Below are 16,846 nucleotides of genomic sequence, written 5' to 3' on the forward strand. Positions count from 1 at the left end.
TTCACCCCTTTCCTGTATCTATTCACCATTTGAATTCAATCCACCCTGTTTTATGGTACTAAAATTCTAAGTGTTAGGTCCCCTTATTATTGAGATACCATGGTTATGCAACCCTGGTGCCTGTGCCTACCTTAGACATAAATAAGTTTGTAAATCTATGGTCGTGTGGACACCAGAATTAAAGCTGGGAGTGATTTGGTTGCCTAAAACAAGTAGGTTTTGCAAGCAAGTTAACCAAACTAAAACTGGTGTGATACTTCAAGAAAACTGGATACATTTTTGTTGGTTGGGATCAGGGTGGGATACTTGATGGTCTCAGGGAAAAAACATTCATTTTAATAGTCCCAATTCAATATGAGAGTGCCTTTCCAACAGGATTTTAAGGAGAAAATTGTGATATTGGGTTACTTTTTACCATTATTTCTCTAAGCTATTTTTTTTTTGAGTATTTTCCTATAGGTATGATGATTGTAATTATGTAGCCAGTACAGGTATTATGTACAGGTACTTAGTTAAAGTTAAAATAAAATAAGTTTCTTGAGACATGTTGTTGTTTTGGTAAATAACAAAATATTAAAAAATTACATAAGAATTTTATTTTGCAACGGTTTAATTTTATTAATAATCCGTCTAATAATTGTAGAATTGTAGAAGATAAAAAAAATATTTAAAAAAATATTTGTATTCTGCGCCATCTATTGATATTTTTGAAAAGTTATTAGTTCATAATTAATCCGCTAGATGGCAGTATTTTACGCCATCTAATGGTCTAGCTGTGTACTTTTACGACAGTTTGGAAGGAAATTCGTGTATGTGACATGTTTTCCGTAGTCATCCTGAACCTAGTTCTTAAATATTTAGCTAGATAGAGCTGTTATTCACTTTTGCATTAATGGTGTAGCAATATGGAAAACTTAAACAAAACTAGTTATCTTCTTAATAGTACAGGACCAATCTACTAGATGGCGCTGTTTCAATATAAAATTAATAGGCTAATTTTTAGGTAACGTTGTTATTAAATCATTGAAAATACACGATTTTAACAATATTTTTTATTACATTAATAGCACATTGAGTATAAGTAATAATAATTCAGTCAAATGTTGCCATACTGTAGGTTTTTAAGCCGGCTTCAGCATTGAAAGACTATCGCTGTGAGCAATATAAAGCTATAGTATTAAAACATTTGCAGAGAAAGGATTGCATCGCAGAGCATATTATTATTGTTATTTACCGCTTAAGCAATAGACATTAGACATTATTATGTACGACGAGCTTGTAGTAATGATATGTTAATTATAATTATATTTGGAGTAAAATGATTTCCTTCAGGGCCAGCATGGAACAGATTTCATAATGCTTTTCAATCGGTAACCGTTTTGTAAACATAAATAAAAAAAATATTATATTTTAAGTAGAAAAAGACGAACATGCATGAAGTCTTTTCTTCTTCGTTGTTTAATGACACTTTTAGCAATAAAGATTACGGCTTCAGACGGTCCACACGTCTGATGCCAAACTGTCAGTGTGAATACTGACCGTGAAGAAATTAACTTAGTCAATTTTTACTGCATATGGAAAAGGCAGTATTGAAAACATTTAGCCACTACTCTGACTCTTCTTGCTCGTATAACCTGTACTCTTAGTACTAGTTGGTTTTTTCAAATTGGTTTTATTGTCCCATAGTTTTGACGTCGTATTGTCGTTACATTGTTCCTACATATATATATATACAATAGGTAAATGATCAAATAATGTATCAGAGATATTGTAAAGAACATTTTTTGAAAAAAGTAACGATGGAGTTTCTTGATCGTTCTTCTCCATTCGAAGCAACACTTTGGAACGAGCGCCTAGCTTCACTGACAGACAGACTGACGGACAGTTCAATTTGACGTTTCAAAAGTGCCTTATTTAGGATTAATTGAAATAAATGCTTTGACTTTGACTTTGAGCCATCGCTCTGAGTCTTCTCCCTCGTCTTGTAAGACCTGTATGCTTAGTACGAATTTGTTTTATGTTCACCTAAATCGAAACCAGACCGCGTTTGGCGCTGATTGGCCAGCTCGAATATACCAAACAATTAGAGCAGCGAACGCTCTCGAAGAATTTCGATCGCTTTATACGTAAAACTTACTTGTACTAAGAGCGCTCTGACAAAAGACTGTATATTAATTTGATAGAGATCAGATAACATTTGATTAAAAAGTTCTCAACACAAAAATAATTTAAACGAAGGTTTTGAATCCGTCTGCTGAGCGTTAAGATAAATACATTCATTTTTGAACAGAGTATATACTCCAGCAAAGAGCTTCCACGAGCTGTTGCAGAAATTACCAAATTGAATAAAACATTCGCCAGCAAATTTAACAATATTCAGTTCAAGTAACTTTCAAATATGAAACCGTTTAAAAACCTCATCAATACACAATATGAAACTGTTTAACAAACTGCAATTTAAAATGGAAGGATTATACAAAGCACATAGCATATAGCATAAAATTTTATCCAAAGTTAGAATACAAGTTGGCACGTACAATTTAAATCCGGATCAACTGTAATAGACCACGTTAATGATATTTGGATAAAATTTAACAATATTTTATGGAAATAAAAATAGAATACATTGACCTACATTAATTAAATTAAACGTCTGACTTACGCAACTGTTTGATTACGGCCGGCTGGCGTGGCTCGAAACTGGTAGAGTAATCATGTTAACAGTTCCGTGGGTAAGCCGTTGAATCTAATTAAATATATTAAAGTACTAAGTAAGACTTCAATATTCGCGATCGTGGTTCAGAACAGGTGCAGAGAAGGATTTCCAGATTCTTAAATTATCAATTATTACACACAACGTCACGCCTTTTACCCCCGAAGGGGTAGGCAGAGGTGCACTTTACGGCACGTAATGCCGCTATACAATGTACATTGTACACCCACTTTTCACCATTTGTGTTATAAGTCCCATGTAATAGGGGGTGAGCCTATTGCCACATCCTGGACACAATTCCCGTGCTACTACCGAGAAATTTTCGAAAATCCGAAAAAATAATTAATTAAGTATTAAAAACAATGATTATACTTGTAATTATCCGAATATCTCTGGAAATTGTAATCTGCCACTGTTCTCCACATGTCTAGAAAGTTCTATGATTAAAAGACAAGGTGCAACGTAACAATAAATGTGCAACTATGATAAAGATGATCAATATTTTGTTTACGTTAGATAACGAAATACATTCACGTCCCGCACGTACCTTTTCTACGTCACGCCTTTAATTTTCCAAAATTTTCTTATAAATAGGCACCAGTTGTGTTACTGACTCCCATATAATATATGTATATGAGGCTGGAAACTGCGGTACCCGTACGTGAACACGGTCTCATACAAAACTGACCCACGAGGGGCACCCGTCGCGTGAGCACATAAACATGCTTACTGATTGTCGTTTTTATATTGTTAGTCGTCATTGTTTTGCTACGTAATTATTATATTAAGCTTTCAATTGATACGACTATAATGTACACCGTTAAAGTTGCATTATCACGCCACGGGTGTCGCAGACGTCCGCATCGCAGTTTCAGCCCTAAAGGGAACCGATTACAATGAATTTTTCGTTTCACACAACCGACATTTCTTTCCCCACTTTCTTTATTACAATTCTCCAATTGCCCATTATGAAAGATTTTATCACATCGATAAAATAAATACAAACGTGAATTTGTTTCGAATATCAAACTGACGGACTGAATAGGTATCGTCTATAGTAAGATTGCGCTAACGCGTTATAACAGAATTACAACGTACTAGTATTGCTATTGTATAATAAGATAAAGACGCGATAAACATGTAGACGGATGAATTAGACCACTATTATTATAATCTAGTAAATACACAATGAAAACTAGTGCTCAAGCTGATATTACTGTGTTGTAGATAATTCGAAAAACATCTAGAATCTAGACATTCAGCGACCTAGTCTATCGACTATTATTATTATTAAAAAACATTTAATAATATATTTCAAAAGTCATTCTCTGTCAACAATCGATGTATTTATTATATGTGTAAAGAAGTCAGAACATTAGTACAATGGCCTATTAATTATTTATATCTATTTAAAATCAGTGATATTTCGTTTTATTGCTTTTAATTAGGTACAATATTCTCTCGGGGACTTGGGGTGTTAGGAATTATGAACTAGCATATTTACCGTAGCGTCTTTGATACAATTATGTATTTTTGGAATAATAATAAACACGTTTGCGTAAGTAATTACTCCTTAACAACTAACTACATTCTATTGATACTAAAATACATTTAGATGCGTTTTGTGATAATATAAGTATAATAATATGTAATAATTATTTCAAAAATCTGTTTGTATGGTTAGGGAGCTAGGTTTCAATTTCTTATGAGGTAATATTTACTTATAAATCGGTGTAAATAACACTAAAAATCTGTATTATCAAAAAAGAGAGTTTATATTGCTTACCATCCAAGTTCCTTATGATTGGTCCTTAATTATAATTAAGTTCTTTGGTTGTAAAATTATCATCCAACAATTTATTTATTCTACCAAGAACAAGATGTAAGAAGATTAAGCTGTTTGCTTGTAACTAGTGCATAAGAACATAACAATTGCACAACCGCGAATCGAACACATAATTAAATCAACAACTATTTTTAATTTTATTTAACGGTAAAACGAGATGAATAGTGTTCAAAGGGTGAATAGACAAAATAATGGGGTGAATAAATATTAGAACATTTACCCAATATATATTTTAACCCTCTACTGTATTTATTCACCCCTCTTCTGTACTTATTCACCCCTCTACTGTATCTATTCACCCCTTTTCTGTATCTTTTCACCCCTCGAATTCTATTCACCTCTTTTTACGGTACCGCGAAAACTAGAGACGCTATTAGTATTCGTATTTTGTTAAAGTTAACAATTAACTGATAGAGAAAACGGTAACTATGAAACAACGACAATTTTAATACAATAACGGTTACTAGTATAATGTAACATACTTTGCCTCAAGCCCAGCCTTCTAAAGGCGAGACAAGGCGAGTCTACGATTTTAATGTTTATTTGTTTACTATTCGCGTCTTTTCTTCATTGTATTAAGTTTTAATGAAGAGAGATTTGGCCTATTTATATGGAAGCTGTATGGAATTATGTCACTGCCTCATTTTTAAAGTTAGTATCCTTAGTACGAGCTTGCTTTTCGCTGAACGACAATGAAACGAGAGCATGACCGGCGCTCTGATTGGCCGGCACGAATGAACCAACCAATCCGTACCCATTAATACGATTTTTTTTTCGTTGGACGAAAACGAAAGGTCACCGCATTCGGTGCCTCTGATTGGCCAGCACGAATGAACTAACCAATCATAGCGCCAAACACGCTTTCGTTTCGATTTCGTTAAATGTAAAAAAAAAAAACTTACTAAGGGAACAGAACGCCGAACGCGCTCTCATTTCGGTCTGGTTAAACATAAAACAAACTTGCACGAAGGCTTCTGAATAAATAAGAGATCACCTGTATTAAACAACAAATGTTTAGACACTCCCTTAATGGCACCTGGCTAACTCACACCGAGTAAGTGTCCACATTTTTCTAATTATCAATAAATGTACTGCATAATTCGTGTTATATATAAGTTTAAAATGTTTAAACCTATGTATAATTCCTGTCAGAATGGAAGCTACATTTTATTAAATAAATATACCTTATGCTATTGGATATAAGTACTAGTTTGCTAGCTCCCTAGCCAGCGTGTATATTCTAATAACAACTGTGATATTGCTTTTAGTTCTGATAGTTTTGTGAAGGCATTGTTCCATTGCGGCGTGGACAGGTAAGACTATTAATTTTCTTCAACAAAAATCGTCGTTGGATCACGATATCAGTGGAACTTCATCTCGCATACGCAACAATGGTACAACACCGAAATCCTTAAACTTAGACATTAAGTGATAGACATCGAATCAATTTATAATAATCGATTATTTCATTAATTCCTACAATATAAAAAATTACACAAATTGAGCTAAGTAAGATCTGTTTTTTAATTACTTTTCTAAAATTCTTATACGGACAACACATTAGAGGCAAATATATGCCTATGGAGTTTGAGGAATGAGTAAATGAGGACATAAAGTAACCGTTCCTTTGGATTCAGGCATAACCTCAAAATGTTTACCTCTAAAGTACAAATGACGTGCCCATGTACAATGTAGCACCCTCTAGAAGCCTACCACTACTGCCACACCAGGTATAAACCCCGACTCCTCGCTATTACAGAGCCTTTCGAATATCGAAAAACCCAATAATATGCTAAATATAAACCCCATAATGCCTGACCAGGGAATTGAATACCCCTTGTTCGACAGTCACACGCAACAATCGACCAACGAGGCAGTCCTATTGAACTATTAAAATTATTATGATGATACCGGTTACTTTATTGTCATATATTTACGGAATTACTTCATTAATATTCTTTTAATCTAATCGTATAATGTTATAATTACCTTCCATATACATTTATATTATATTATATTATACAATACATAATTCATCACTTCATATCACCATTGGACTTTCCTTCCTTTAATTTGTTACTGACAAACGCCATCCTATCTACCTTTATCAAAAATCTTAGTTCAAATATATAGTGATATAAAATACGCAATGTATATTATATTGTATTATGTATATAAACAAACATTCATTAAGTAATTATACAGCGTGATTTTGTCTTGTTCTCCCGTGGCTAAATGATTTTGTTTTGATAGTACAATCGATCTACCTTTTCTTGATAGAATCATCATTATGCAGTGGCGAATCATCGAATCAGCGACCCCATGTTTAAGGGTCCTTATGATGACATCAATTATCTTAAACTTGCTAAAAAAGGAATTGATTCGTTATTTGGACTTTTGTCATTCCTTGTCACGTTGAAGGCCCCCGTAGCCCAGGGGCCCATATAATTGGTACGGCAGATACGGCACTAGCTACGCCCCTGTCATCATAATCAGCCGTTAATACGAAAACGGTAACCTGGACTGATCGTACTTATCAATTATTTGATTAGCGTGGATACTAAACCTTGAGTTAGCGAAAATCTTTTTATTTTCATATTTCCTTTAACTCAGTTAATAATCGACAGTTTCGAATTTTAATTCCTTTCGAGGGCAATTACGTCGTTCTGCTGCGGGAAAGCGGTTATAAACTCACGCTGTATACTTTAACATACATTTTATTACACATCCAATATCGTTTAAACATCAATAGTCCTATAAAATATATGAAGATTCCGATATAGTGAAAATCATTTACCTATTCGATCTGGGCAAGTTACTAGTGGATTATACATAATAATATGTGTAACAACTGACATAAATATAACAACGGCCGTGTTACAAGTGACATAATAATTATAACAATTTCATTATTACGCATAAAAATCTAACAGTCTAATGGAATAAGGAAGATTAATTCGCTACTGATCTTGAAACTGTATGTCTGTAAACACCATTACATATAACTAATCTTCTTTACACATGAATTTTGCACACTGAGACATAAAACGTACACATTGCCGAGTGAACATTACAAAGAGTATTATAAGTTATAACTGTATATTACCAAAAAGTCATTAAAATTTCTAATTTTACATTAATAAACATCATCAAAATATCAATGTTCCCGTATAAGATACACTGCATAACCGTTTCTCACTTTTGATTCTTTTACAAATTCAGTGGCCAGTCCAAATGTCTCGTGTGCGCTTGATATGATGGTTGTGGACACTGAATTGGTAAAGAATGCTTTACCTATTGTTCCTCAACATCGTGATCTGTCGGTTCAGGCTCGGTGTTGACAGCCTGGCTCTCGGCGTCGTCGGCGAGAGGCTCGGGAGCGGGGCGACGGCATCGAGGAATAATGCCATTGTACTCGCACAGGCCAAAGATCAAGATGGCGAACCCGATCAGATGCTGCCAGTGGAACGTTTGCCACCTCACCGCCAAAGACACCATCCAGATCACGAACGTTCTGTGAATGTGTTTACATACTTTATAGTAATTTATGGTGTGTAAAGAATTTACAGACATTTTACACGTACTTATTTTAAATTAAGATTTATATACGTGAAATGCATAAATACCCTAATCCTATGATTCTGCCTGTACAGTACACGTAATGACTGTAAAAACTGGCTATAATCAGCTAGATATAATATACTCACAATGTAATAAATTCATCATCATACATAAACAGCCTATGAGTGGTCACTGCTGACCAGAGGCCTCTTCTCATACGGAAAAAGATTGACCATTAATGACTTTACTCAATGCAGGTTTGTTCACGATGTTTTCCTTCACCGTTAGACAGTGGTGTTTAAGTAATTTTAGAAAGTACATATAACTTGGAAAATTTCTCATTGGTACTTGCCGTTGGTAGGTGCCGAACCCACACCCTTATGCTGGAGAAGCGGGTGTCTTAAACCTCCGAGCCACCACGACACATCATGTAATAAATTACGTATTATACATCTATTGAATATGATTAATCAGATTACCTGATAGAATCCAGGACCATTCGAGTAGTAGCAGACATTTCCTTAGTGACGCTGATACCGGCGAAGTTGAAGAATGCAATAGAAATGATCGTGCCCAAAGTCGCTACCAAGATCAGGGGGTTGTTGCCTGAAACATGTACATATAGACGAACAATATAATTTAAAGAAGAAAGAATGTAATAAGTTATGCCTGTAGAGTACACAATTTTATATGAATTATAGCAATTCTATCACACTAATATTATTTAAGGCGCTGTGCATAGTCAAAATAGGATTGATTCAACAGATTTTTTTGCCCAATGTTTACATGTTAGAGCAACAAAAAAAATATATGTTAATCTTGATCATTTTTATGAATGGACCACCTTCTTCAAAACACGATTTCTATAAATTTTCTCGATAAAAAAAAATCATAAACTAACCATTTAAATTGAAATTCTAGCCATTGTAACTATATTATTTATGAACATATCTTAATAAAATTAATAACAGTGACGTAATTTAAAATAATAAAGGGATCTGCCTTATTTATTTGTCGATTGAAATGAGATATTTGTAAGAATTAATATAATTCATGATAAATAACTCAGAACGAATCGAACAAAATGTCGTCCGATCATGACATCTATTCGTTTCTCTTTCATTCCTACGCGGACCGGCAGTGACCGCTGAGGCGCGCTGCTTGGTGGACCTATGTCAGTTTGTGTCAATCGCCGCTCAGAAAATAATCATTCACTAACATATCTTTTTGCTGTTTGTAATATTTTATTTTGTAATTAGCTTTTTCTAAGTTGGGTTGTCAGTATATTTTTTTGTACGAAATCGATTTAAAGTTATGTAAATACAATTAATTTTTTCATATACTATTACCGCGTAGCATGGTGCAGATGACACATTCAGTAACGTTCCGTACCATTCTTGAAAGGAGAAGGGGACTTTTGGGCCCAGCAGTTAACTAGTTGAAATGTATATTAAAAAAACCGTCATATTTTTCTAAAGGAAATCACAAAATATGGTACCTTGTGTCTATCCGGGAAGCGAGAAAACTTAAATTAAGTTATAAAACATTAATGATTATTTAATCATTTATGCGTATAAGTACTCTGTGATTTAAACTTCTTACAACACTTCTGTCTGATATCAGTCAGTCATCGATTGACAGATGACACTTGTTTGTTGTGTTTCGTTCTAAATGCGCACGTATTTTCCATGTTTTATTGTTAAACCCCACGACCTCGGCTTTATAAAGGACTTTTGACGGATCTTGCATCTCTAAATTACCTTACTCTCTATTTTGGACAACTGTTTAAGCCTATCAATCGGATATTGACGACATGGATCGCTGTGTAGATTGTACGATTGCGACTGGTCGCAGTAACTCTATTGGCAGAAGAGTCTTGGAAGATGAGGCGATTTTATCAGTTATTCGTCAGTGGCGTGCATCTCAGCCTGTATAATATGGTATCTCAGTTGGGAAAGATACCAAGAAAATATACGTACCCCGCCCCTACACAATTCTTAGATGACATTCTCCTAATTATTGAAGATGAATAATACATATTTTATACATAATTGGTGTTTTATTTATATATCCTCCTGTCCGTTTTTTAGTTTTTAAAAGATTAGTGCCTACTGCTTCTAAGTGCCTATGTTTGCACCACGTTTTTTAAACGCGCCGTCGACGCGCGTTTTTAGCGATACTGACGCGATACTTGCGTGCGTATCGCGTCTGTATCGCTACAGACGCGATAGTTAGACGCGGCCTGTAGACCTTTGCACACCTGACGCGCGTGTGTAGCGATACAGGAGCGCGTGTGTATCGATACACACGCGCACGTGCCGCGCGTTTGTATCGATACAAACGACAACAAACTGCACTGAAGGAGAAAAACGCGCCGGTGACACGCGTTTCCACAACGCGAGTCACCGGCGCGTTTAAAAAACGTGGTTTGCATAGGCCCTAAGTACAGAATATTGAATGTAAAAACTTGTCTTCGACTGTAGCGACTGTTCGGGGCACTGGAGAGCCAAACGTGTCAGATCTTCGACACGTCACACACGCTCCTTGCTTAAAACCAAAATTATTTACTTATTATTCGTCCAAACTCATATTATTATCTGAGTCAGGATCATCTGAATCTGTATCTGTATATTGACATTATATACACGCAGATACACTGCACAACTAAACAACACACTTTAATAACAAAATTAAAGAGAATTCAATGTATGCTGCGAGTATCGATAGCGATAAAAAAAGACCTTTCTAATGTCCATCCCTAATCATGTGGTACTGAGAGACGTCAACGTCATACAGGCAACTGTCACTAGCGCAAAAACTATAGTAGTAGTAAGTTTGTGTAAATTATTGTTCGATTTCGGTTTTAGTCATAAAAAAACTAATAAAAAAATAAAATAAAAATAAAATAAAAATGTATACAACATAATATTGAAAAAATAAAAAAACAAAAACTAATACGAGTAATGAGATTCGATCTTAAGGATCACGGAACGCGAATCTAGACGGCAACGCACTGGGCCACTCGTCCATGAAACTATAGTAGCGAAATTACGCTCCTAAATAAAATGGAATACGCGTATCAATGACATTTGCACGGTGCATCCCTCAGTACACGAGACCCACTTCACCTGCTTCACCCCCTCAAATACATAAAAGTTGTCTATTCACCGCGCCTTAAATGTGAAAGTTTATTGGTGTGGATGTTTGTCTGTAATTAAAGCTGAAACTACTGAACGAATTTCGATGAATTTTGGTATACAGACAGAGTATGAGGTGATTTAGTCGATAGGATACATTTTATCCCACGCAACATTATAAATGGTATCTTTATTCAATACAAATTCTTACATAATTATATGAATTTTCCGCAATCGGATACACGTCATAATTATATCTGTAAGAATGGCATAACTCTTAATAATTTAAAAGCCTTTAAACAATAAATTGCAACATTTATTATGTCCAATCAACTATGCCAGAGAAAATTTAATCTGTTATTGAAATATTAATAGGATATTTCTTCTAACGCGCGATAGTGATACACGTGTTATGAAACAAAGGAATGAAATAGAAGGCTATGAATAGTAGCACATTAAATGATAATACGTGCTATTGTGAGATTCACAAAAGTAATTCAGCTGCAAATGTAATGCATCGGCTAGATAATATGAATATTAAATGTCAAAGTCAAAACATTTATTTCAATTAATCCTTAATTAGGCACTTTTAAAACGTCGAATTGAATTGTCTGTCAGTCTGTCTGTTAGTGAAGCTAGGTGCTCATTCCAAAGTGTAGCTTCGAATGGAGAAAAACGATTGTTTTTATAGTTAATAACAGTAGTACTCGTATTATTAGCCAACAAAATACACTCCTGATCTTTTGAAAGACATTTACATATATTGATGGGGAACAGCAAAGGGCCTAAAGTGCTTCCTTGAGGGACACCTACCTGAGTATGATGGGTTAAGAAAGAAAGTTTGTAAAGATTATTTTTGATACTTGTAATTTGAGTACTGCTCATTAAGTAAGTTTAGAACCAGTTACAATCAAACTTCTTAAATAAGTTTTGAATTACTTTTCAATAAGAGTAGAGTGGTGAATGAAATTAAAGGCTTGACTGAAATCAAAACTAGCACTTAAGTTCTGTATAGGGTAAGACGTCGATGGTATTTAGGAATATTTAAATTCCTATTTCATAATGTATGTGATTAATTCCATGTTGTTAAAACCATTTATAGACCATGTTACTCACCGATTTGTACCAGTCCATCAATAGCATCTTCGACGGTTCCACGAGCATTATTACCGAAGTGGGGAGGGGCTGGAGTCCAGTAGAATACGACCAGGAGAGAGGACAGTACAGAGAAACCAAAGACACCTTCCCATCCTACAGCTTGCAGAGGTGGAATGTTAAGACCTGGAAATATTACAGCATTAACTTAAAACATCGTAAAACCACATTTTAGCATCATTGTCATGATGATACTAATGATTGATGAAAAGTCGGTGGTGCTCAAAAATCATCAACAAGTGTGAACCTATTCCAAATAAAGTGTTTGGTTATAAGCAGGCACTAGTTATTACGCTGGTGTGCTATATGGGCTAGAAACACATCTGGACCAAACATAGTATAGCGTGTATTTTTACAACAACAAGATATTATTTATCCAACGAATAGTGTGCTGCGTTGGTATGTTTATCTTGATGAAATCTATTCCACCAATAAGAAACATTTAATGTTCCATAACTTGTATAGCATGTAAGCACATATGTACGGTAAGTTGAAACAACACGTGCGCAATGGACATGAAACATTTCATTTTTGTTTATTACACTAGGTATATAGCAAACAAATACATGTTGTTTTCTCTGAATATATAGACACTATAACCCATTAATTAAGTAAAGTCATTTGCCTAGCCATTAGCTAGACCACTTTTAAAGGCAGTTGAATCTCTGTATATCCAAACTTTACTAAGTTTTCCGGTTAGAAAATTATTGTGTTTTCATACGTAATATTTTTTAATCGAATAAGTACTAGGTACTTCTTTAGATTGACAATCAATATTTTGGGAAACAACACTATTAACACTTACCAGCGACGTATTTCTCCTCGTACACCATTTGGCAGGCTGAGATAACTTGGGCGACAATGATGAGCAGGTCTCCGGTGATCAGGCTGTTCCTTCCTTTGGCCTCGCCAGCTGACTGGTACAGAGCATCCGTAACACCAACCACGATCAGACCAATAATAACAAAACCTGGAACGAGAAAAATGAAGTTTACTATCTTTAACGGCCCGTGAAAATTGGAAAATGGTCTCCGTAATAAAATACCATCGCTAACAACCAGGTGACCCCTCGAAAAAAAAATGATAACTAGTAATGAATTCCAAAGCCTTTTGATTGAACTAAGATGTACTTCGATCAAGAATCAAAAACTTCTTACAAGAGGTACATCAGTATTATGTACAAAGTACAAGGGTGGTCCCATGCGCCTGACTAGCACTAAGTTATTGTTTGCTTTTACCTGGTGAGATCCGCTCTCTAGCCCCGCCCCATGACTGCATGACATGTCACGTCATGACATGATTCAAGCAATAAAATTTTAAAAAGATCAAGCAGGTCTATTCTCCACTGTACATCCACCCATACATTACTTTTTTTCTTTTAATTTTCATTAAAAACCTATTAGTAATATTCAAAGAACCTTTTATTTGTTTTTAAAAAGACCTGTAATATCATTAGTGATTTCTTTATAAGTATACTTAAGAAGTATTCTCGAGACTAATATATTATTTTATATTTTTTAAGAGTTCTCTTTAGCTTAATTGATAATGAATTCTTTGGAAAATTATAAAGAGCATTGAAGTAAATTGGCACTTGGAAAAAGAAATAACAAAAAAATAATAAGTTGTTATTGTCTTATTTATTGACTTTCTCTAAGAGGATTTCGATGTTTTTCATCTCATTTAATATTTTTGTAGTTAACGTCATTTATTCACGATCGATATAAGTTGTTTGTTACATGAGAACCCACTACACGTTGCACGACGTTCAATTCTCGCACGGAGCAAGACCTCGTGTGATCCACATATTGTTGTTTCGAGTCTGGGTGTCATGTGTATGTGAAATTAATGCTCAAACCTTCTCCGTACGAGAAGAGGCCTTTGGTCAGCAGTGGCCACTTAATAGGCTGTTGATGTGTGTGAGACTTGCTAATTATTTTTACTTATAAAGCAATGCAATGACTAATTGCTGATGCTACATTTTCTGTTAGTTAGTAACAAAGGTCATGTGTTCTCAATAATATAATTATGGTGACTCATGTTACGTAGATAAATTGAAAACGGATCGAGCAAACATTATTTTCATGATTCATTTGTCACAGATGTTACGTTTATATTATTTACTCATTAGGTATGTTTTTATATTAGCACAGTGAATTCTTACATTATTTATTTTTTCTTTTACACACCGTTGTCCCACCCTAGGATTGTCTCCTATGTCGTCGGTGCGTTTACAAACATATAAGTTCATATACACATTACACCTAAACCCGAAACAACAATTTGTGGATCACAGAAAGAATTGCTCCGAGCGGGAATTAAACCCGCTACACGTAGCGCGGCAGTCGGTTGCCCAGAAACCGCGCCAATAGTCCGGTCAACATACGATATTGAAATATCAAAAATTCCGACAGAGCTGAATTTTGGTATAGACCTTTATTTTACTATAAAGATTAAAATATTAAAAGTCCCCATCGATCCCATATGTGCTTCAAAAGTTATTCGGGGTCAAAGGTCAAGATTTTAGGTTTATTGAGTTTTTCTCAAAAACCGTAAGTTTTTTCGAAAAAATACATCAGACCAAATTTGTAGATCTCAAAATTCTCTACAAAATGGTCCTTATAAGTTTTTCTATAAGTATTACCGTTTCTAAGATAGATTCGTGTGTCCCACACATTTTTCCACTTTGGAAGCGTCTAACTTTCAAACGATTGATTTTGACGAAAAGTGGTTTTAGAAACCTTAATGTCTTTTTTAAAGACCTATCCATAGAGACCCATCACGGATATGTAAGCTGAAAAAAATTTTTTTGAGTCAGTTCCATGTATGGAGTGCCCCCTTTACTTTTTAAATTTATAAATTTTTATTCAAAATTCGAATAGCGGTTACCGATACACCATCTTACAAAGTTTCAACTATGTAGGCCCAACAGTTTCGGAAATAAATGTCTGTCCGTCCGTCCGTCCATCCGTCCGTATGTCACAGCCTGTTGGGCCACGAAACTGTTGGGCCTACATAGTTTAAACTTTGTAAGATGGTGTATTTCGGTAACCGCTATTCGAATTTTGAATAAAAATTTATAAATTTAAAAAGTAAAGGGGGCACTCCATACATGGAACTGACTCAAAAAAATTTTTTTCAACTTACATATCCGTGATGGGTCTCTATGGATAGGTCTTTAAAAAGACAATAAGGTTTCTAAAACCACTTTACGTCAAAATCAATCGTTTGAAAGTTAGACGCTTCCAAAGTGGAAAAATGTGGGGACACACGAATTTATCTTAGAAACGGTAATACTTATAGAAAAACTTATAAGGACCATTTTGTAGAGAATTTTGAGATCTACAAATTTGGTCTGAGGTATTTTTTTGAAAAACTTACGGTTTTTCAGAAAACTCAAAATACCTAAAATGTTGAACTTTGACCTCGAATAACTTTTGAAGCACATATGGGATCGATGGGGACTTTTAAATTTTTAATCTTTATAGTAAAATAAAGGTCTGTACCAAAATTCAGCTCTGTCGGAATTTTTGCTCTTTCATTACTGTTTTCAGGTCTAAATTGACCGGACTACAACCAACATATTTTCATGAGTGCAGTGATCACAAACGGCTCTTTCATAATCACTACTGAACAAATCAAATCAGGACCGAGCGCTTTCAATTTTGCACGCATAGATGCTTGCTAGTAATAAATTGTGAAACGGGCGAAGACTCCCTATTCAATTTACTTGGAAATAAACAAACGCAAAAGAAAATGAAAAGTTTCCCCTCCTCGGGGCGTTTTCCAACCCACTACAATGCAGTCCATGGCAGCATAATATTAAAAACAACTTTATAAAAAGGCGAGCAAATAAGAAGACGTCGTAATTAAATGAGAAGCATTTTCAAAGCTTTTCACAGCTCTTTGAAAAACTTTCTACATAATATTCCTCAAAGTAAGTGCTCCGCTTAATTATAGGTATTGGGGGGAGGTTGGTTCACCCCTACTTACTAGTTGGGTAGTGGGGTGAGTGGAAACGCAGTAAACATGAAAGCTGCAGGCGGTATCGATCGCAAATCAACGAAGGTAGTGTATAAAGTAGCAATTATATTAAATATTATGGGAAGTCCAGTAAGTCTGGGGTGGTATAGGGAGGCTAGGGTTTACCCCACCCTACCAGACTCCCTCTGAGGAAGTGACCAAGCACGCTGGTGTCTACGGAACCGCAATACCATTACAAGAAATTAATTTAAATTTTCAATATACTGAATAGTTCACTAGTTCACACTGCTGTGTGTTTTTAAATCATACGGCCGAATATTACAGACGAATGGAACATCGATCAGTATATTAAATTAATAAAGGCAGATGTATGACTAAACTGCACTCAAAATGTGTCAATTTCTCCCTCATTCAACATAAACTCAGATACGTTCACATCATAATTTGAGTTTG

The 16,846-nt window shown here is 34.9% G+C and overlaps 1 protein-coding gene across 1 annotated transcript in view; it reads right to left on the minus strand.

The window, feature by feature from the left end:
* Positions 1-1,037: 1,037 nt before the first annotated feature.
* LOC118268783 (solute carrier family 35 member F6) overlaps positions 1,038-16,846 on the minus strand; it is a 30,364-nt gene continuing 14,555 nt past the window's right edge. Inside the window, exons 5-8 of the mRNA XM_035583485.2 lie at positions 13,218-13,382; positions 12,374-12,538; positions 8,600-8,726; positions 1,038-8,073 (exon numbers count right to left, since the gene is read on the minus strand). Of these exons, the coding sequence (XP_035439378.1) occupies positions 7,854-8,073; positions 8,600-8,726; positions 12,374-12,538; positions 13,218-13,382 (677 nt within the window). The 3' untranslated portion in view covers positions 1,038-7,853. The remainder of the gene's footprint in view (positions 8,074-8,599; positions 8,727-12,373; positions 12,539-13,217; positions 13,383-16,846) is intronic.

This window comes from Spodoptera frugiperda, chromosome 25, assembly GCF_023101765.2.
Source record: "Spodoptera frugiperda isolate SF20-4 chromosome 25, AGI-APGP_CSIRO_Sfru_2.0, whole genome shotgun sequence".
NCBI classification, from domain to species: Eukaryota; Metazoa; Arthropoda; class Insecta; order Lepidoptera; family Noctuidae; genus Spodoptera; species Spodoptera frugiperda.